At 41.5% G+C, this 23,865-nt stretch overlaps 2 protein-coding genes and 1 long non-coding RNA gene across 3 annotated transcripts in view; 1 reads left to right on the top strand and 2 right to left on the bottom strand.

The window, feature by feature from the left end:
- IQCK (IQ motif containing K) overlaps nucleotides 1-5,984 on the top strand; it is an 84,191-nt gene extending 78,207 nt beyond the window's left edge. Inside the window, exon 9 of the mRNA XM_040441436.1 lies at nucleotides 4,795-5,984. Coding sequence (XP_040297370.1) covers nucleotides 4,795-4,901 — 107 coding nt within the window. The 3' untranslated portion in view covers nucleotides 4,902-5,984. The remainder of the gene's footprint in view (nucleotides 1-4,794) is intronic.
- Nucleotides 5,985-7,543: 1,559 nt separating this feature from the next.
- LOC121007371 lies at nucleotides 7,544-10,321 on the bottom strand. Its single transcript, XR_005780402.1, has 2 exons — nucleotides 9,621-10,321; nucleotides 7,544-9,540 (listed from the first exon to the last, which is right to left on the bottom strand). It is a non-coding gene; the product is annotated as an uncharacterized LOC121007371 (long non-coding RNA).
- Nucleotides 10,322-17,539: 7,218 nt separating this feature from the next.
- Nucleotides 17,540-23,865, bottom strand: part of GPRC5B (G protein-coupled receptor class C group 5 member B) — a 43,110-nt gene continuing 36,784 nt past the window's right edge. The window contains exon 4 of the mRNA XM_040439252.1: nucleotides 17,540-18,324. Within this exon, the coding sequence (XP_040295186.1) occupies nucleotides 18,280-18,324 (45 nt within the window). The 3' untranslated portion in view covers nucleotides 17,540-18,279. The remainder of the gene's footprint in view (nucleotides 18,325-23,865) is intronic.

Consider the following 23,865-nt stretch of genomic DNA (forward strand, 5'->3'; position numbering starts at 1 on the left):
CTACAGCCACTTCTTTTAGCACCATCAAGGAGGTTGTGCTTCTAGCACAATGCTTCAAGGTGACCACTCTTACCTGTGCGCCATTCTCCTTTTAAATTAGGTAATGCTGTATTAACCTTTGTGTATGTTTTCTATTTAGAGTGGATGTATCAGCCATTTCATCTCCATCTTCACCTTCTGAAGATGGAGATGAAATGGCTGATACATCCACTCTAAATAGAAAACATACACAAAGGTTAATACAGCATTACCTAATTTAAAAGGAGAATGGCGCACAGGTAAGAGTGGTCACCTTGAAGCATTGTGCTAGAAGCACAACCTCCTTGATGGTGCTAAAAGAAGTGGCTGTAGCCCAAAGGAGGAGACCACTGCACTGCACTGTTCAGCGACCTCCTCTACACTATACGCTCGTCCCCATACAGAATCATTGTTTGCTGGCAGCGGAGTACTGTTGAGATGGCATGATCTGCTGCTGGCAAAGGGCGATTTAGGTGTCCACACGAAGGATCCTATTACCCAATGAGCGAGGCACACCTTTTCATATGAACACTTGTTAGCAATAGTCTTCCCAACAAGTCTTGTCCTCGGGCTTTCCATAGTCTGGTATCATAGCCCATCCCCATTCCCTTCAATATCTGATGTCAAGACCCAATCTGCAGCCACAATCCATCCACTAACCTGATTTACAATAGGCTCCCCTTTGACATGTATTTTATCAGCTTCTAGGTTCAACTTTTCCTACCTGGAAACAAATAAAATTATACAGTGATACAGTCATAGCTTTTATCAGTCATAGCTTTATGAAGGTATCTACCATTGGTGTGGGAGCCATAGGTATAAGATGCTGCAAGATGATAGTCGCTGATTGCCACCATGGCGCACAATGGAATTGCAGCCATAGAGTATCATTTAGCGATATTTGTCTGTAACTCTCAAAATTTCCTTCAACCCCTTTAGCTGCTTGCTGCACAAAAACATACAGGACTTCTCCAAAAATCTATAGAACTATTGCATGACTTATGGATCCTGTTATTAATAGGAGTTGAATTATCCATCCATTGATTTATCATGACTCTTGTGGTTCGTTAAGACCCGTTCCACCTAAGTTGTGGCTTTTTGATGGTCTGGTATCTGTATTTTTAGAACTTGCCTCAATGATGGAGGTATTTTGGTCTTAAAGGAATTGTCTTGGGTTATAAAGATATCACACTAACGATAATAACAGGCTGGAAATAGAGAAAGAATAAATGTACTCTTTCTTTATTTAAAATATCCAGCCCAGTCTGCCACCAGTGCATTGGTCCAATGGCCCATGTTCTGTGTGCTATACTCCTGCATAACCCATTCAGAGAAAACATCGGTTTTGCAATACTAGTTATACTAATTTTAACTTTATATATATAGTACTTTCTTTTGCTCATTACTACAGCTATAAAGGGGTTGTCTGGTTAAGGTAATCTCTTCGTATATTTTGAATCTTCTTTGAAGAAAATGATCATGAGGAGTCTTAGAGGGGTTGTCCTATGTGGACATTTATGGCATGTCCACAGGATATGCTATAAACGTCCGGTAGGTGTGGGTCCCACCACTGTGACAGGACCCATTCTCACACTGGTGACTGTGTATGCATACTTCTTTCCATATTGAGAGTCTTCCTTGAAGAAAATGGTTGAGGGGGGGTCTGAAAAGGTTTGTCCCATCTGGACATTTATGGCATGTCTACAGTATATGCCACAAATGTCTGGTAGGTGTGGGTCCCTGTGGGCTCTGGGACAGGGCCCTTTCTCACACCCCCGGGGATAGGGGGATGCATATGCACAGCGCTTTTGATATTGTGTGTCTTCCTTGAAGAAAATGATTTTGGGGAGTCTAAAACGGGCTGAGCCATCTGTTCTTTTATGGCATATCCATAAGATATGCAATAAATGTCCAGTAGGTGTGGATCCAAGCTCTGGGATGGGGCCCTTTCTCGCACCTTTCTCGGTAATGGAGAAGTGACTGTGCATGCACAGCTGTTTCCAATCCGCATCTATGGGACTTCAGAAAACAGCTGAGCTTGATAACTTGGCTATTTTCAGAACTGCCGTAGAGGTGAATGGAGAGAGCTAGGCATGTGTGGCTACCTTTCCTGCGGTATGAGAAGAGGTAAGAGCAGGTCCCAGAGGTGGGGGCCAGCACCTATCAGACATTTTTGACATATGCTGTGGATACGCCATAAATATCCAGATGGGAATATGCCTTGACGGCAGGAATCAACTTTTAGATGTTTATGAGCCTCAACATAAATTCTTGATTTCCTTGCAGCATTGTTGCCTTGAACAATAAACAGTAGAAGACACAGCAATGCTATTAATGTGTTTACTATAACAATCGCCATCTTCTTGCCATGAGAGCCCCATTATACGTGGCTGTTGACTTTAGTTCATAGTTTATAAACAGGGACCTCTTTTATTAAAAGGGCCATCCACATTGATGAATGTTGGGCAAATATGCTGATTTTGGCAGAACTGGCCAACAATCTAATGTGTTTGGGGGTGTCCCATCCTTTTCCTGTTGTCAGAAAGTCAGCGGAAAGAAGGATATTTGCTGATTCTTTTGTTCTCAAGGGAGTCAATGGGGTCTTACTCTCCAACCCCTATTGAGAATACATGCCAAGCGTGCATCTGTAATAGGGGGTGAGAAGTAACAGCATTTGGCCAAACCTTGTAAGGCCTCCTTAAGTGACATACTGTACCGTGATGTTTTTATAGAATCTGAACCCTTTAACTGAAAACCTGCAGTACATGGGCCAAAATCACTTCTAGACTTGTTCTAGACTCACTGTAATTTGGTTTTGTTAAAATTCATAGTACTTCTGGGTGGTTACAGGTGTCAATTACTATGATAAATTGATGGAATTCCATACAAGATATCATGTTTTCCTAAATATATTTGAGACCCTGGAAGTTGAGGTTGACAGCGACAGCTGAGAATGTTTGTCAGACTGAACGGGCAATGATCGTGGATTCTTCTACTCTCTTGAATTTAACTCATCCTCCAGACTTCTTACCATATGTTGGTACATGTAATATGGACTCTACTAAGCTGGTCTCCTTCCAGCAGTAAGAGGTCTAGCTAATCCTCTTGACTCCGCTTATTTTGTTTTGCCTTTTACTTTTTGTACGATAATCTCTGGAAAAAAAACTGTTTAGCCTTTTTGAGAAGTTGTAATTTTAAAGTAGTATGAAGGGTAAGTAGAGAAAGATTTAGTACCGGTTTCATTCTAATAGTATCTCGCCAGTCGAAAAACCATAACATAGTGGGGCTAAATATCAGGTCCAATTGGCCAAAATCTCTCCTTTGACTGAACCTAATTGGTTGCCAGTTTTGTAGCCTCTCCGTTGAGTAAAGCTCCACACATAGGCCAGCTCAGTGATAATGTTGACCATGTGGTATTATGGTCATAATCATTCCCCAGAATTACAAGGCATATTTCAGAAAACATAAAAAGAGCCACCTGAGGGCTATTTCACACATATGGGTGACAGCACTGAGCACTTAAAGGGTCGTCCAAAATTTTGCCAGTCGAAAAACCATACCATAGTGGGGCTAAATATCAGGGCCAGTTAGCCAAAATCTCTCCTCTGATTAAACCTGATTGGTTGTCAATTTTGTAGCTTTTCCTGTGGGAGAAGCTCCTTGACTAGGTCATGGTTGGCCAGCTCATTGTTAGAATTCATTGATAATTTTGACTATATGGTATTTTGAATATGTAATCATTCTCCAAAATGACAAGGCTTATTCTAGCAGACATAATAACAACTTACAACTTTACTTTCTGCCAAATCCTTTAAACACCTTAAAAGATGGTTTTTGAATGTCTATCAAGACCAAATATATTTGTGGATGCTTACTTTGATCAACAGATTTTTTTGGCATGAAATGTGGTACCAATTTTGTGTTGACTGATTTTTACCTTGCAGCAATGGGGTCTTGGGTCTTAATCTGACCAAAAACAAAATCTAAAAACAAAAATAGAGTGCAAATGGAGCGTCCCCCTCACAGTTTTTTTATAGGTTGTGCCTGGTACGGCAGCATAGTTCTATTCACGTTAATCGGACTGAGCTTACTCATATGTACTGTGCTCAGTCTGTGTTAGGGATGTAGGAGATGATCTGCTAATCATCTGAGGTCCTGAGCGTTGGATTCCAGAAATCAAACTTTGATGGCCTGTCCTAAGCAACTGGGGTTGGCCACTGCGTCTATACCATTTTAAAAGCCTATTAATATCACATTACAGTGTAATATAATAACCCTTTATGGTAACCATGCACTGACTTATCTTGTACGTAAGCAGGAACGAGTGATTGCAGATCTGTAATTATGATTTGTGTTGCCAAAGCAAACCAATGAATTACTGAAAGGATGCTTAGCTACTATTTAAACAGGGCAGTGCACAAATGGATTTCCATTGTTGACCTTGTCTAAAGTATCACGTTCAGAAAGCGCTTGCATTGTCTGCCACTTCTGCCTCATTTACTAAACTCTTTAGTTTATTGTGGATGGATAGAATTAAACCATGACGTGGTCATTATTTCGATGTGTACACCGTCTCAGCGAGATACCATAGCTGGCTGCAGGATATACGAGGAGGGTTTGTCCATGGATAATTGTGCCTCCTGGTACAGGACGTCCTGTTTAGTTTGTTCTCCAAGCTCTGGCCTCAATAAAATCATTTTGACTTTTTAACAAGAGAATAATCTCGAGGCTTAACACATAAACCTGACCTGATTTGTTTTTCTCTCTTTTTCGCAGTGGAAAAAGAACCGGCGGATCTGGAGGACCCAGGATCGTCATTGAACAGTGCCAAAGTCTCCTTTCATGTGGTGTCACCAACATCTCAGAACACAACAAAAATATAGGTACCTTGGACATCTGGTAGTAAAAAGTAATTATTCACACCAAGTCCTCTTTCACGTCGGTGAATCCCGGACGTGTGCTGCCCATGTTCTGCATGGACAGCACACGTAACCGCTGATTTTACATTTTTTATTTACACATTATTGATTTTCCATTGACCATGGGTGATCATGAAGACATGCACTACTTCGGTCTGTGAAGCGGTCTAGACACCCTCATTAATGTCTGTCGGTCCATGAAAACCACTGGTATCCGTGTTCTGTCAGGGATTTTCACAAACTGTTGGTAGGAGATTCGCTGGATTCTAGAAGCTAATTTTTAGCTTAGCAGTGTACATGGAATACAGATGGCCATACGGAGGGCAAGAAATAAACACATGGACCAAACATGGATTCTTCATAGACATCTTCATGGATAAACCACTGACCATCTTGTCATGGATGTCATCATGGACATTAATGTGTGAAAGGGACGTAAGTGAATCTGGTATCTAATGAGCTGCTGTTTTTGTCTAGGAACAGAATGGCATGAACATCTGGACACGTGTAGGAAGAGACACGGAGGTCCAAAGGAGGACTTGTCTGACTAAAACTATGAATGGCAGTATATTTTACAGCTTCCTCAACCAAAAATCTGACTGATTCAATTGTTACTGCAATTCACCTCATACTCTACCAGTGATTAATATAGAAGAGATTTTTTGGCGAAACCCATTGATGGCCTATCCTTAGGATGCAGCTCAGCTCCACTCAAGACCTTTGTACCACTGATCATTGAAGGGTCCAGAAGATCAGACCCCCTAACTATTTAATGTAAAGCTGATTCATAAAAAAAAATTTCTTCTGGAAAACCCCTTTAATTAAACTGGTATCTGTTGGTTGTCTCGCAGTTGACATTTATCACCTACCTACAGCATAGGTAAAAAAAAATTGATGGCTGGAAACTCCTCAACTGGGACCCCCACTAGTCCCTAGAATGGGGGTTCTGAGCCTCCATTCTTCTCACTGCATGAATGAAGTAAGTTTTGAATGGAGCGGTGATGGAGCATGCTCAACCATCTGACCATTCAACTAATTTTTCACTGCTGTCATGCATTGAGGAGGAATGGGGGGTTCAGGGCTCTAATTGAAGTGATCAGTGGGGCCCCAGTGATCAGACATTTGTGTGAATAGGTAATACATTTTAATTGTGGGAAACCCCCTTTTTTCAAAGAGTCTCCTAACGTGTCTATTTTAGTAAATACCGTATGTGTATTCCCCATGAAATAATAATTCTGCAGTAGAGTCCTGTAAATGTAGGAATAAATTAACCACTAGGTGCAAGCGTTTTTCTTAAATGAAAAATGGTTGCACCTAAAACACATTCCAGGACAGGTTCCCATGAGCTGAGTTCTGAGTGGAGTTAAAGGGGTTTTCCACCTTCACAGATCCAATACCCCAGCACAACCACTACACAGTGTAGGAAGCCTTCTGCTTCCTTCTTCTGGCGCTGATGGCTGCTGCAAGCAGCTGATCAGTGGTGGTGTTGGGAGTCAGACCCCACCGATTCGGAGGATAGGGCATCAATATCTAAAAGGTGGAAAGCCCCTTTCGTTTAGAGTTCTTTTTTGTTGGACTCTATACTTTCAATGGGTTTTTAAAAAAATATTTTTATATATCCATCTGAAATGCTTGATAATCCTGCATCTGTCAAACCCAGTTGATCCTGGCAGGACTTTTGCTGTACTACTGCACTGTTAATTATTATTATATTACTTTTTATACATTGTTCCATAGAAAAATTGCTTATTTTCTGGGAAATCTGGCGTTATAAGGTGAAGGAATGGAAGACTTACTAAAGTATACAACTAAAACATTTTTTTTTTTACCATGACCCAAGTGTTCCTTCTGCCAGACATAGAATTAACTGTATTATGGGTTCACAACTGCAAACACCAAAGGAGGAATCCATCATAAATCTGTGTTTTACTCCAGTCTATGATACCCGCTGTGCTGCCAGAAAATGCACCTAATTTATGACGAGACACGAACTTCATCAGAAATTATGCGCATCCTATGGAAGTCCGTACCCCTAAGCTGAAATTTTGCTAGTTCAGAGCTGGTGTAGATTTCGGTATTCTTTTACACCAGAAAACCGCTGTAAAAGAAAATAAATAAGCCGGGCCCACTGGACCCTCCCTCGACACGCCGCCTTCTCGGGAAAGTGGCAAGGGCAGTGCAGAAACGCCACTTGTGCCTAAATTTAGGCGCAATGGCGTTTAAAAAGTCGCAAACACGATGTTTGCACTTTTTTAGGTTCTGGCGTGGGCGGAATGTAATAAATTCCTCCCCAACCAAGTGTAGTATTTTACTATCTGGTTCATCGGAGAAAAAGATTTTGATTGGTAATTATGTGTGGCACAGACATTGCAGCACGTGTTCAGCCGTTCTAATAATACAAAGAAACCCACAAAAGAGATTTGTGGTAAAATCTTTATTTTTGTTAACAGCATATTGAAAATAAACCATTTCCCATACTATACAACCTTTTCATATTTCCTTTGCTTTATATATATAGGATCATCTTATTACAGAAATATCTATGATTGTCTGCAAGTTCAAACAGACTTAAAAGGGATCTCTAGGATGAGAAAAAAGTTTTTTTGTTTTTTTTCAAACAACGCCACTTTGCCCTCAGGTCGTGTCTGGTATTGCAGTTCATTCACATTGATTTGAATGGGGATGAGCTGCAACCTGGAGGCATCCTTTCAATGGTGTGGCTTCTCAAAAAAAAAACAGAACCCTTTTTCTAATCTTAGACAACCCCTTTAAAGGAACATCAGTAAGTTAACAATCAGCAGCAAAAGAACACAATAGAAAAACACCCAATTATGCAGGTAATAAATATATCTCTATCATTAACAAACCATCTTGTCACTTTTGTGGATGAAAAAATAAAGAGATCAATCTGTCTACCGTACTTATAAAACGAGGGCATGCCACGCACTGGCTACAAACTGGTACTGGGGTAACATCTGCCTCCACTGCCATTCATATGAACAGTTATCATATATTTAGGAGCAATGTAACACAACTTTCACATATGCAACATATCAACCACTGGAGAATTAAAGGCTATGGACACCTTCGGGAGAATTTATTTTATCATTGCATCTAATTCTTATCAGTTTCATAAGAGTTTATGAGGTCAGGAGATCAGAGATAAGGCTTCACAAGAGCCTTCCACTGATGGAACTCCCGAGGAACAGTCTAAATAGACTGATTTTTAACTGCAACCACCAGACATTTTTAATAATGTCCAGTTAGTAAATAATATTTAGCTCAAAATAGGTAAAATGCAGTCATAAAAATAATTGCCCCAAAGATTTCCATAGCCTTTAAAGACTACTTTGGTTTTCAGATCTTTATAAATGGGGTTTCTGGAGTAGGGAACTCCTTCGCTTAATGCACATGACCTTAAGACAAGATGATCGCTCGTGTATCTAAACCTCCGTAATGAACGATGGAACCTAAGTGTCAGTATGGTAATGCAGAAAGCATGGCAGAACACCCACCTTCCTGAAATAACGGTCTATCCAACAGCCCTTCAAAGGGAAACCTTAAGCTGAACCTACACAGTAGATGTGAACCCAGCCTAACAAATATAAATTGGCACCAGCCAATTATTTTTGACTGTAAATGAAAGACTGGAAACCATTTTAATGAGGATGAACTAAAATACCAGAAAGGCAGACTTTTTTATTTATTTTGTATAACCCCTTTAACTGGGAAGAATTGCCATCATTTAGTGATTTCCTTTTTATACCAAAATGATAGGTTTACTACCTTATTTTTTTTACTGATCTTCTGGTTATGACAGCTTGAAGAATAGTTGCAAAGGATGACCAAGAATCCAAGGCATAAAATGTACATTGCTGGATAAAGCTGTTAAACCTTTTTAAAGTCTATGTACACCTTCGGAGGCAATTTTTTTTAATGATTGCAGTTTACTCATTTTTAGCTAAAAAATCCTTTTTTCAAATGGCCTTATCTCTGCTCTCTAACATTATAAACACTCATTATAGCTCAGTTCTTATATTACGGTTAGTGTTTATGACCTCTTAGTAAATTAGAAATAAAGGTTATTAGATGACAAGTACAAAGTGAAAGTAAAAAGTACCACTCACACAGCTAAACAGTTAACCCTTTGTGACAGAACAGCTCAATATTTTTTTAAATAAAGACCAATTGAAAAAAAAAAAATTCGCCCAAAATGAGTTAAATTCAATCATTAAAAAAAATTTGCCTCTGAAGGTCTACATAGCCTTTAAGCCCTTTTTACACAGGCTATTAATTGCCCAATCAAGTATTCATAAAAAAAAATGCTCATACTTGATCATTGGCCCTTGTAAACATGGGAGCAATCTGCATTAAATGCTATGGACACCCTTAAATGCATTTTGTATTGTTACTCCACTTATTTTGGGCTAAAAGAACACAATTTTTCCAATAGATCTTTTTTTTTTAATGTCATCTATTTGTCCACTGAAGCCTGCCCCTTTTCACATACATTCCAGGCTGCTCAGTCCCTTTCACAGTGAAATCTGTCAGAGGAGCTGCCTGACAGCTAGACCTGTAAGCGTTATCTTTTTAATCCTGACAGCTCATAAACACTCATTTAAGCTGAATTCTTATCAAGTTCATAAGAAATCACCTTTAATTAGTCCAAAATACGGTAAGTACAAAGCAACAAAAACACATTCAAAGGTGGCCAGTTTTGCACAGAAGGTAATGTATTTGGACGATCACTTTAGCCTACTCTTCATTTTGCTACTAGATCATTTGATATCCCATTGTGGTCATATGTGCTGCATGACACTAGGCGTCCTGATGGTATCTGGTAAGGCAGGTTATCGATGGAAAATGATGTGATTATGTGATAAAAGGAGGTGTCCAGTTTGAACAACCCCTCTATTATTGCTGGGTCTACTTTTTTTCCCCCCAGAAACAGTGCCACTCTTGTCATAAGGAAGTGTTCGGTATTGCAGCTGTGAGTGAATGAGGCTGAGCTAAAATACCAGGCACTGTCACTGGAAAAATGATCTCGGACAAGTACATTAATTAGCCAAGGCAACTCTCAACCCAACAGAACCTACCCTTCAAACCGGCCATACAGACCTCTAAACAGCACCTGCTTCTGCCGTCCAGGTGGAATAGATGGCAGGTTGATGCAGTAGGAGAGTCGATGGCTCTCCTCCAATACATTAGTATGCTATACGCAAATAATCATACAAAACATTGAAAAAACAAATTACGAATGCATTCGCCGTTGCCATGAAACTATTATTTAAAGAGGACCTTTCACCTGAAAATGAAAGTTAAACTAAAGACATAGCGTTACTTACATGCCCCCGGTATTGCTTATTCATTCATTCATTTTTCAATCTGTGCCCCCGTTTGTCCGCGCTGCCCCCCCGGAATATTTGCCGCCTTATATGCTAATGAGCCATTCGGCTCAACTGGGCGGGCCTTCAAAAGTTCTCCTGGGCGTGTCATTCTTCTCCCTGGCACGGAGCGCATCCAATCAGCGCGAGATTCGCGAGAACTGGAGCGATTTCATCCATCTGGAGCCGGCGCCATCTCGCGAGAACTGGAGCGTCTTCTCCCTGGCTAAGAGCAGAGCGCGCCGATTGGATGCGCTCCATGCCAGGGAGAAGAATGACACACCCAGGAGAACTTTTGAAGGCCCGCCCAGTTGAGCCGAATGGCTCATTAGCATACAAGGCGTCAAATATTCCGGGGGGCAGCGCGGACAAACGGGGGCACAGATTGAAAAATGAATGAATGAATAAGCAATACCGGGGGCATGTAAGTAACGCTATGTCTTTAGTTTAACTTTCATTTTCAGGTGAATGGTCCTCTTTAGGGTCCATTCACACGTCCGTTGTTTCTTTCCTGATCTGTTCCGTTTTTTGCGGAACAGATCTGGACCAGTTCTGTACCCATTCATTTTCAATGGGTCCTGAAAAAAATCGGACAGCTCAATGTCTGATTTTTTTTCAGGACCCATTGAAAATGAATGGGTACAGAACTGGTCCAGATCTGTTCCGCAAAAAACGGAACAGATCAGGAAAGAAACAACGGACGTGTGAATGGACCCTTAATGGGAAATTAACAACCGAAAGCTCAGATGAGTTATGTACAAAGAAGGAGTTTCTCAGGTAGCCATGTTAATAGTCAGAAGGATATGGAACATGCTACATGGATAGATGTCTGAACTCACAAGCGAGCAGCCATGATTTTTAGGAATTTAATACTAGTCTCTTGCTTTTTCACTGATGACCACGGAGGGGCCATGTTCCACTGTTCAGCCACAGACCAGAATTACATTCCAGGAAGACATGGCTGGTCATGGGTGACCACATAACTAGGCATCACCAGGGTCACTGAGGTCAATAACTCTTCCCCTACAAGTGCATATGTAAATGAGTAGGATACGTAACTATCTATACGCAATTTCCATTCTAAGCCTATGTATATGGTACAGATTTTCCACAGAACCGAATAATTCAATCCATATTCTCTCTTTTCCATTGCAAAATACCAAGTCCTGTCCTGTCCCAAATAGAAACGCCCCTTTTAATGCAAATAAAAATAAACTACACCACAAGGGACTGTTGGCAAGTATAAAGGTTTACGTTCCATTTGAATTGTGTCTGAATAAGTGCATATATTGACCTAATTCATATTTGGATGCATAAATTAGCCTCATTTAGGGCTCATGCACACGACCGTATGTATTTTTCGGTCCGCAAAACACGGATCCGCAAAAAAAAACGGAGGACATCCGTGGGAAGTGTTGCATTCATTTTTTTGGCGGATCCATTGTAACAATGCCTGTCCTTGTCTGCAAAACGGACAAGAATAGGACATCTTCTATCTTTTTTGCGGAACGGACATTTGGACCTACAGACACGGAATGCACATGGAATCATTTCTGGGTTTTTTTCAAGCCCCATTGAAATGAATGGTTCAGCATACGGACCTTTAAAATAAACGGAACGGAAACGGAAGAAAAATACGTTTTTATGCATGAGCCCTTATCAGAACATTTTAACAGGGAAATTGGCATTGTAGTTCATAGCAACCAATCAGAGCTCAGTTTAATTTCTTAACTAGAAAGCTGCAATGTCACTGGTGGCTCAGGAACAAAGCCAGTTTTTCTATTAACCCCTTCCCGACCGCCACTGTACATGTACGGCGCTGCAGGATGTGATTTAAGCCCCAGCGCCGTACAGGTGCGGCGGGCTGATCGGGCGGGTGCAGGAGCTGCAGCCACCCGATCAGTAGCAGGGGCCCGGCAGTCATTGACAGACGAGCCCCTGCTGTATACGCCAGCATCGGTGAAAACTGGCCTGGGATAGAATGGGTTAAACAATACTGATCGTTTATTAAGAGGGGTGTATGAGATAATAAAAAAATCTCTGGCACGCCCCCTAAAAGCCTAAAATAAACTAAATCACATTGTACTCACCCTTTTCTTTAGCTCTGTTCTCTCTGGTCTTCCTGATGCTGCTTGTTTACAAACTGCAGTGGGAACATGTCACATGACCCCTGCAGCCAATCACCAGTAGATGACTAGAGTACAGCGACTGGCTGCAGCAGTTACATAGCTTGTACCGGCATGCCGCTGCAGTTGTAAGAAGCAACGGAGAAAGAGATGAGTACAAGATGATTTTTTAAAAATTTTTAGGGTATTACAGGGCTCGTTCCAGATTTTGAATGATTTTGGACAACCCCTTTAAGTAAGCAGCATTTTTTTTTCCCAATAGCAAATTTTTTTTCCCCACCAAAATATAAGACTGGCTGGGGTTCATGCATCAATCTCTGCGCCACAGAAAAATATGTTGGAAGCTAGGAAACATTGCCCCCTGCCCCCCGCCACACACATCGTTGTTCTTCCTGTTGGAATTTCTGTATTATATTATTACAATATGGAAGAATGGTTCATTTTAATATGTAGGCACTGAGCAGCAGGGAAGTTATTGTGCAAGCAATGTTGTCATCTTTGGATAGATTTAAGTGCTACTGAACGTACGGCCATTAATGTAAATGTGTGCCAGGGTTTGTCAATCGTTTTAAGGCACCCACATTTTGTGTGCAGCTATATAATAGCCAAATTATGGTCTTATGCTGAAGATTTTTTTGTTCAAAGTACTGCAGATATACAGACTTGATCTCCTTTAATTGTAAAGGGGAGCATTGGAAAACTGGATAGCTACCTATGTCAAGCTACATTACAAGGCGTCTGGAAAACAGGGTAACCTCATCCCCACTCTTTTCTAATCTGCTCTAAAACCAGCCAATTACAGTAAATTATACAATATAATAACCTGGGTGGCAGGGAATTTTATATTCACCACAGTTGTCCTTAAGATCTCTTAACAAACTGCGGGCTGCCTTTTGCAGCAGTCTTTCGTCTGTCAATGGACTGTCTGAATGCCGTCTGTAATGCAGAGGGGTTTTTGGATAGAATTAATATTGTGTTCCCGCAGGGACACTAAACAGAAAATGCACAAAAAAGTATATCATCCTTTTCCTTTGATCCTATTTTGTTTCATATTACAATTAAAGGCTATTTTTGTTCAGGATTGCATTTTACTCATTTTTAGCTAAAAATCATATTTTCAATTGGCCTCTATTAAAAATGTTGAGCCGCTCTGTCACAAAGGATTAACTGTTTTTCTGTCTGTGTGACTGGTACTTTCACTTTGGTCATCTAATAAACCTTATCTCTAAACTACTAAGAGGACATAAACACTTATTTAAGCCACATTCTTATCAGTAAGATAAGAACTGAGCTATAATGAGTGTTTATAAGGTCAGAGAGCAGCGATAAAGAGCCTGTCAGCTCATCAAGTGACGGAAGAGAGAGAAAATCCACAGGCTGCTACTACAGCATCTCAGCTCTGTACAGAAAAAAGGGCTCCATATTTTTAATAAAGACCAATTGAAAAAATTTGTACAATGCAATAAATAAATAAAAATTGCCCCCAAAAGGTGTACATAGCCTTTAAGACTATAGGGATATACTGTATAAAGAAATCTTTCTAGGGAATCAGCCAGGTCCCACCTCCTCCTGCTCACGGCCTTGTGTCTTTCTTTTAGACAACTGTCTGCAGCAGGAGCTTCCATCTTCTGCTCAGTCTGCAGCAGGACATAAAGATTGCTAATGCCTGCCCCTTGGCTAAACCTCACTCTTCAGTCCTTCCCTGGATGACAAGGGAACAATTCAGGAAATTAACTCTTACCAGATACCTCTGATGGTGGCTTATCACTCTTTCGACCAAAAGAATCGGGCATGTTGAAATTCAACACCTTATGTCCCCTGGCATCTGCTGCCAGGAGGCCAAAATCAGTGGGTGCCACCAACATTGATCCAATGTGTATGGCTAGCTTTACATCAGCAAGCCAAAGGCATGAGATATTTATTGAAAATCAGAAAACATTTTGGTGAGATTTGCAAACCATAAGATGTGCATACACATAGGATTGTTGTCTGCTATCTCCCATGACCTGCCAATAAACATACTCACCTGGCTCTATGGGGAGAGGGAGATAAACATTCAGGAGAGATGTAGGAAGCCCTCATACACCTCAGATTGTTGATGGATCAAGCATGAATCGGAACGATCAAGCTTTCCTGCCCAACAATCTGCGGAACGCTAGTGGAGGAGACCGCTACATTTACATGCAGCCATCTCATCCAGAGTATGGGGAGCAGTGATCACTAATGCCATCGCTCTTCCCCATAAGGACTCGTCGTTTACACGGTACGATCTGCTGCCGGTTAACGATCATTTTTGCATGCGCACAAACGATTGGATTACCTGATGAACGGGCGTTTCGCTCGTTGATCGGGTAATCGGCGGTACATTTACTCTGCCCGATCATTGCTAACGAGCGTTAGTATGAACACTCGTTAGCAATAATCTGTGCGATTCTCAGCCCGTGTAAAGGGCCCTTAAAGTGAGGGAGATAAGCTGTTGCCAGTCACCCCTAGAAACCCTTATCTCTTGGAGGAACAAAGGCTCACTTTTAATGTTGTATACAACCATTTAGCCTTGCCATGCCCATCACATGATACGGTCTTCTACAGTCCCTCCAACCACAAAGCCTTTTCTTGCCATTGGCAACTAATTTCCTGTTACAAACAAATATTTCACAATGTAGGATAAGGAAACTGACAAACAATTCACTACTTTATTCTTCCTAGGAACGCAGGGAAAGTGAGTGACCATGTGTGAATCTAATGACCAGAAAGTAATGTGTGACTTCAATGGGGTGAAACCATGGTAAAAAAACAACAACAAACGAGCTGCAGAAACATTATGAGAGTGTGAATGATGACGAGATGTAAAATAGATTTCATATATCCCCCTTGCCCCCTTCCTCTGTATGTAAAAATACTCCTCCAGGGAGATTCCTCAGTTTATTTGCTTATATCCACTTGGCATGTTATCTATTTTTTTTTTTATTAGGGTTGGTATTATTGTAGGTATTATTCTCGGTTTTAGGTAGTTATACCTGCAAGCAAAGATATATATAGAGATAACCCTAAGGTCTCCATGGGTAGAAGGGTCTGAGTTTAGAGTGGCACAATCCCACTTCCAAATGAGTACTGATGGCCTGCCCATGACTCCCTACAATGTTAGCAGAAGTAAAGGAGAGGACCTGGCTCCAGGGTTATGTTGCCCTTCCCTTCTTAAAGAAGCACTCCCACAAAAATGTTATTCTGTGACTGTAGTGAAGGTAATTTTCTTTGCAGTGACTGTATTTGTGAGTTGTAACCTCCCTTCTGATCCTAAGCTGTGACCAAGGCTCTGACTCTCCAAATAACACAGCATCTTATGTGTGGACTGGAGGCCAGTTTCTTTGTGTATTCCTATGGGAGCATCAATGTCAGTGTCATAGGAATGAATAGAGAAGTAACTGACTTTCTCGCTCGTTATCATTGGGGGACACAGGAACGTGGGCTTACTATTCCCGCTGCGATCTGTGGGTGTTGCTTCTTTCTGGACGGAGGGCATCCAGACGATCCTCATTGCCCCAGATTGGCCCCGTTGTGCGTGGTACTCAGACATCGTCCTGCTTCTGGGGCAATGAGGATCGTCTGGATGCCCTCAGTCCGGAAAGAAAAAGCTCCGCCCACGGATCACAGCAGGAATAGTAAGCCCACGGTCCTGTGTCCCCCAATGAAACTCAGCGAGAAAAATCTTGTTTCCTGTCCTGTGTCAGTTGGAGATTAGAGTGTTGGTCACATGACACAGCTGAGGATCTGAAGGGAGGTTATAACTCACATATACAGTCACTGATAAGAAGATTACTTTCACTACAATTTTCATGATGTACCTTTCTAATACTGGTGGGGAAGGGAGACATGAACCAACCTGTAAGAGGGGTCCTCATTCTCATATTTTCTATGTACCCCACATCTCTTCTATGTATACCCCACCCCCTAAACACCGTTAGTTGTTAATTTTGAAAAACGACATCATCTCATCTGTACAATTCATTATCATAATTACATTTTACATCAAAAATATCTCATTGACATAGCTCCTTTTTATCCAATCAGCTTCTAACAAAAATTTCTACTATTTACACCAGTCATAACATAAAAAAAAAACTCTTGTCCTTGTGTCATATCATTAATGCAAAAGTCTTAGGGAACATTCTCACCGAAGATGGTCAATCAATGTAAGATTCTGGGTTGTCCGTGTCCCTCAAATTGTCAAGAGTTTGACTTTTGTTACTTAATTATATTTGTTTCTGAAAAATCTGAGGGGACAACCAATGGGTCCTATTGCATCTCCCACAGAGGATGTCACCCATCTTCTCCAGGCTCTTGAATATAAAATCTGCCTAACTATGTAGTGATACATCCCATGCTCACATATATCTCAGGTTTTGTCGGATAGATTAGATGGGCACCATCCCAAGGTATTGTCACCCATATTGGTGGTCAGTCTAATTCTGAGAAACAGATATAACTAGGAAACAACTAAAATGAAATTTTATTCACTTGGTGGAAGATGGCCATAGAATTCATATTGCCTAAGGATCATTTTTTTTTCATTTAGGTGGGAATGCATGTTATTACAGAAATTCCTATGGCTTGGTTTTGCAAGTTACTTTTTTATTACAGTCTATGCAGTTTTAAAATGATCTCATTTGTCATCTGTATTATTCTTGCCTTTTACAAATTTAGAATTACAGCCCAAAGCTGTATTCACAATTCTCCAGGTTGGTATAACAAGTTTGTTGCCAAACACCCCGCTAAATTACAGGGGAATCCGGATGAAGTTAGTTTTTTTTTAACATTTAAGTACAGAACCTGATGTAAAGATGACACTTCCCAGAATGAAGCCCACAAGAACAAGGTCTGTGTAGACATTCAGTCAGCAAGGAATGCTGGGGGAATTGAGCTCTGAAGCCGACAGACTTGTTAATACAGCTCTAGTCTATAATACAGACTGTAACTCAGGATCAGTACAAAATAAGTATTGTAGTGCATGTACAAAGTTACAGATGGTGTTCAGGAGTAGATATATATAAGCTATATTAATAGATTTAGAACTTTTTTTTATGAAGACCTGTCCCACTACAGTACCAGAGTATACTCCTGTGGGCCCAGGGTCTGATACCATAGTGGGCTCCAAAGGTCCAGGAGAAAATAAAACATTTGGAGCTGCCTTTGAAGACAAGACATTGCCAGTAGGGTCTGTTTCTTTGAATCAAAACCTATTAGATCTTATTGATGATATGGGGTTGGCACCCAAGAATATTTTCCTCTGGGGGCCCAAGGAACTCCAGTCCAACACAAGGCCCTTTAGAATGTCATAGCGTGAATGATATTGCAGTTCTGTCTTGCCAAACACTTATATCTTCTATACAGCAATATGGCCCTTGCATAACATCACTGGGATTCCTCATTGTTGATCAAAATGTTGTCCTAAACTTCTAAGCCATGGAAATCCAATTGTTATTACTGAAGAGCCGTGGTGATGCTTAGGGTTTAGAATTTAGATTTACAGTGCGAGTGCACCATAAGCCACCAGGGTTCACTTCACTTAAGTGGCATTTTCCATCTTAACGCAGTTGTTGTTCTGTAAAAAGTGAATCTTGTTGGGTGTGTGGAGCACCTTCGAGTTAGCGGTGATAACATCCTTCTTTAGTAGTTATTTCAAGAGTTCACAGCTGTTCCCGCATAGATAAACCCTATTAGATAGGATTACCAGAGCTCTTGAGTGTGGTGTGGCTGTGTCCTGCTACTGATTCCTCCCTCACAAAGACAGGGCCAGAGGCTGAAAAACCTCTCCCTCTGGAACCTATATGCATTTCACCAAAGATGTCGTCCAGTGTAACTTGGAGGAGCAGTTGGAATCTGGAAATAAGGACAACAAATGGACAGCTGAAAATCCTGACCTCTGTGGCAAGCTATGCAGATATAGGCATTAGCATTGAGAACAAGAGAAACCCTTAAAATTTTTATGGTGTCCACAGAGAGGCGCTATTTTTGGGGAGATACATCTGGGATGAGTGTCATGCTAAACAATCTCCAAGTTCGGAAGCATTAAATCATTCTAGTTAATAATTAACTGCTCACTATGGCCACCTAGTTTGGACAAATTTCACACCAAAGCCTAAACTTTCTACAATTTGGGGATTGGCACACCTATGCTTAACTACAGTATGAAAATATTGTAACTATACTACTTGTCTAAAGTTGGCCATACACATTCAATAGCTGTGGTCTCATTTGGCCGACAGCTGTCTCGCCTGTTTCCACCATACAAATGCATCTTCGACTTCATGGGTATTCATTAGGGGAGAGGAAATGCTGGTTATACACATTAGATATGTATCAGCCAAACCCACCAATTTTAGTGGGTTCAGACAACCATCTATTGTGTAAGGCGTTCTCCCAACGATAAATATCAGGGGTGATAAGGATTGGAGATGTTGGATTTCAATGCCCAATCTTTTTTTATTTGGGGAGGATTTCTCCTCTCTCTCATTCACTACATATACCGGCTAAGCCAAGTATGCATATATGTATGGAAGGATCGGGAGAGACAACTGTTGGCCAACAGCTATCTTATGCTCTAGTCATAGACTTAAGATATTTAACTGCAGACCATTGAGAGATCCAACTAAATTTGAGAGATCTGCTGACAATCTGGTATCTGTGGTGCTCATACACATTAAGATGGCCATGTACTAGAGATGTTCTGCCAACCATCGGCAACTTTTTAGGATAGGAACAAGCGTAACAAATTCTGACAAATGGCAAAACCTGGTCTGCTGTGTTGTATCTTTTTTGGCCTTTGTCAAGTGCCTTAGTTGCTAAGTCGTTCGAACAACAGCTCTGTATCCTATCAACGGAAGCCCAGACTAGGATAGACAAGGCAGATCACTGCAGAAATCAGTGATTTGTTGTTTTAATTTACGGTATTGTCACAATGTCATCCAAGAAGACTACTTTCAGCAACCATGAACGATAAGTTATTCAGAAAATGGGGGTCTGAAATCCCCATAATATGCCAGTTTAAGATTACCAGCTGATGCTACTAAAGATAACTGGATCTGCTAATGGTCTGCAGATAAATATCTCATGTCTACAGCCAGCCCTAACCCTGGCCATACCCATGTATTTCGGCCAAACCTACCAATTTTGATAGGATTGGCCAACCATTTAACGTATATGGAGGCCTCTCAACTCTCCCCCTACAATGATGTCAGAGGAGATACAGATTGGGCAGCTGAATTACAGCATGCCTGATCCTTTTGTTCTTGGGAAGACAAGCCACTGCCAGTGAAGCATGCATGTGTATGGGGAAATTGGGAGTGACGACTGTCGAGCATTCAGCACACAGCCAATGTATGTGCTTATCCAGCCCAACGTTGATAGTGATGAGAGTACCTGTAATCTAATTGACAACCATATTTTCATTAACTGCTCGGTGGCCTTAGGGTCCATTCACACGTCCGTATGTGTTTTGCGGATCCGCAACAAACGGACACCAGCAATTGCGGACAAGAATAGGACATGTTCTATTTTTTGCGGAACGGAAGTGTGGATCCGCAAATGCGGATGCGGACTGCACATTCCGGCCCCATTGAAAACGAACGGGTCCGCGCCTGTTCCGCAAAATTGCGGACCCATTTTGCAGACGTGTGAATGGACCCTGAACCGATAGATGTATGTAGTTGTATGTGTGTGTGTGTATGTATATATGTGTGTGTCTGTGTGTACATGTATGTATGTGTATGAGTGTGTATGTATGTGTGTGTCTATGAGTGTATATATCTGTATATATGCGTGTATGTATTTATGTGTGTATGTATGTGTGTGTCTATGAGTCCATGTGTATATGTATGCATGTATATATATATGTATGCATGTATGTGAGCATGTATGTGTGCGTGTATATGTGCGTCTTTATGTGTGTGTGTGTCTATGAGTGTATGTATGTGTATATGTATGCATGTATATATATGTATGTATGTGAGCATGTATGTGTGTGCGTGTATATGTGCATCTTTATGTATGTGTATATGTATATGTATGTGTATATGTATGCGCGTGTATATGTATGTATGTGTATGTATGTGTGTGTCTATGTGTGTGTATGTACGTGTGTTGGGGGGGGGGGGTTATGGTGCAGCTCACAATTGCAGCACTAATGCACCAGAATCTGGACGCTGCCTTTTCTCAGATATGTAATGTATTTTTTCACAATGCAGCCAGGTATTTAGTGCAGTAATGATATAACCCAGTAACACTTCCACTACAGCTGCCACTTCCGCATTCAGTTTTAAACTCGGACTGTAATGTGAACTTGACTTGGAGAAACACAGAAATCAATAGCATCCATAATGAATAGTGCAACGCACGGGCGGACATTAACCTTCTACCTGAATGCAGCGGGGAATTCATTCTTTACATCGGCTTCAATAAATAAGACTAAATAATCAGAACTTCACAGCTACGCGTGTTCTGTAAGGGCATGGAAGGGATAGGCGTAAAAGTGCTGAACACGTTTTAAAGGAGAACCCCCAAACGTGTTATATGAAGGGTCCTCTGGTGAGTGCAACCGATGCAAGAAAAGATTACAATATATTACTAATCAGGGAATAAAGTTCCAGGCCCAAAGCCAGGGGGCTCCTCTCTGATAGTCCTGGATCGGGTACGGACCCATTCATTTTCAATGGGGCCGCAAAGATGCGGACAGCACACTGTGTGCTGTCCGCATCCGCACCTCCGTTCCGCGGCCCCGCAAAAAAATAGAACCTCTTATTCTTATCCGCAGACACGGACAAGAAAAGGCATTTCTATTATAGTGCCGGCCATGTGCGGTCCGCAAAACAGTTGAAGACGTGTGAATGGACTCGTACACTGACATAAAAAATAATACAATAGATTCCAGGACTCTCAGGCCTCCTTCACACGAGTCAGTTTTCCGTCCGGCTGTGACGTATGAAGCAAACGCATTACATCCGGACTGAATCCGGACCCATTCATTTCAATGTTTCTGTGCACATGAGCCTTGTTTTTCACGCATCATTTCTGCGTTCAGGAAAATCGCAGCATCTTCTATATTCTACTTTTCACGCAGGCCTGGTTCCATAGAAGTAAATGGGGCATCAGTGGAAAACAGATTGCATCCGGATGTAATGCGTTTTTCACTGATAGTTACTAGGAGATGTGGATTTTTATTCTTCAGTTTTTTTTTCACGTATGGGAAAAAAATGCATCAAAAACGGATTACACATGCGCGAAAAAAAAAAATGAAACACTGAACGCAATTGCAGACAAAACTGACTGAACTTGCCTGCAAAACCATCCGTTTTTTCCTGAACAGATCCTGAGAGAATCCGTAACACTCGTGTGAAAGAGGCCCCAGGGTCACACAGCATTATAAATCATTATAATGCTGTGTGATCCTGTCAAAGGAGAGGAGGTAAGAACAGGACCTCACACTGACACACGCTGTGTGTGTCTGGCCTTGGCTTTCTTTCATACCGGCGTTAGGGATTCTTTCAGCGTCTGTTCAGGAAAAAACGGATGGTTTTGCACGCAAGTTCAGTCAGTTTTGTCTGTGACTGTGTTCAGGGTTTCAGTTTTTTTCCACGCGGTGCAATATGTTTTTGATGCGTTTTTCACGTGCATGAAAAAAACTAAAGAATAGCAATCTTCATCTCCTGGCAACCATCAGTGAAAAACGCATCCGTTTTTCACCGAAGCCCCATTCACTTCTATGGAGCCATGGCTGCGTGAAAAACGTACAATATAGAACGTGCTGTGATCTTTCCCGGATGCAGAAATGATGCATGAAAAACGAGGCTCATGCGCACAGATTCATTAAAGTGAATGGTTCAGGATTCAGTCCGGATGTTATGCGTTCGCTTCATGCATCACACCCTGACGGAAAAACTCGCTCCCGTGAAAGAGGCCTTATAGTAACTTCGTAGTGGTACAGTGTTGCTTCTGTGTACATGGTAACCATTTTGGACCGCCACCGTCTAATCCATATTAGTATGAGTCATTATACACTCTAAGGGGACACACCCGTCAAATGTTTTATCACATACTAACAAACTATATTAGGACTATTCTTTATAATTTTTTTACATAAAAAATTGGTGGATGGTTTTCTGGATACAATTTATTGAAATCACTCCATGTATTGTTCTTCCTGTCCTGGCTCTTTAACTTCCTGCCGATGGCGCCGAAAGCTATACAGTGGACGGAGCCAGAAGCAGAAGGTTTCATCCACTGTGTAGTGGACGGAGCCTTCTATCCACTCTATAGTTTACGCCGCCGGCGGCTGATTGGTGGGTCACCAGGGGTCAGACCCCCACCTATCTGATACTGATGACCTATCCTCGGGATAGACCATCAATATCTAAGTCCCAGAAAGCCCCTTTAGAACCCTTTCAAATTTTTCTTAACATTCCCTATCCAGAGGATAAGTAATAAGTATCTGATCGGTGGGTGTCTTATCTCTGGGATCTCCACCGATCCCCACAACGAAGATCCTGTTTCCTCATATGAATGGAGCATCAGGTTGTGCATGTGACGGCCCCTCAATTTTTTCTCTCTGGGACTGCCAGAGATAGTTGAGCACTGAATGGACCAGCAACGAACATGCTTGACCTGTTGCTCCATTTATATGAAGACACGGAACCCCAATTCTCGTGATCTGTGGGGGGTTCCAGATGTCATACTCCCACCTATCTGCTACTGATGACCTATCCTGAGGATAGACTATCAATATCTAAGTCCCGGAAAACCCCTTTCAAGTTTTTCTTAACTTTTTCCCTATCCAGAGGACTGGGGATAAGTATCGGATTGGTGAGTGTCTGATCGCTGGGATCCCCACTGATCACGAGAACAAGGATCCCGTTTCCTAATATGAAGCATCAGGTTCATGTGACTGCCCCTCCATTTTTCCCTTTGGGACTGCCAAAATAGTTGAGCACTGAATGGACCAGCAACGAACATGCTCGACCTGTTGCTCCATTTATATGAAGACACAGAACCCCCATACTCGTGATCAGCGGGCGGTCCCAGGGACTAGATCCCCTCTGATCAGGTGCTCATCCACTATCCTGTGGAAAGGGGATCATTTTGTATTCTTGACCCTTTTGTCTAATCCGCAACTACCCCATTAATCTGAGTGAAACTGCTTTACATTTACCCAATTATAATGTCATAAATAAAAATATCCGTAGGGTGAGTTTAGTAATGCTTAGGTGTGCACACGGGTGAGAGATGGGTAATGAATCCTATACCTGATCAGTGTGTTATGTGCACACGGGTGAGAGATGGGTACTCGAAATGAATCCTATACCTGATCAGTGTGTTAGTAATGCCATGTGCAATGAATGGTATATGATAAGTAACACTGTGTGAGATGTG

This window comes from Bufo bufo, chromosome 7 (assembly GCF_905171765.1).
Source record: "Bufo bufo chromosome 7, aBufBuf1.1, whole genome shotgun sequence".
In the NCBI taxonomy this organism is placed as follows: Eukaryota; Metazoa; Chordata; class Amphibia; order Anura; family Bufonidae; genus Bufo; species Bufo bufo.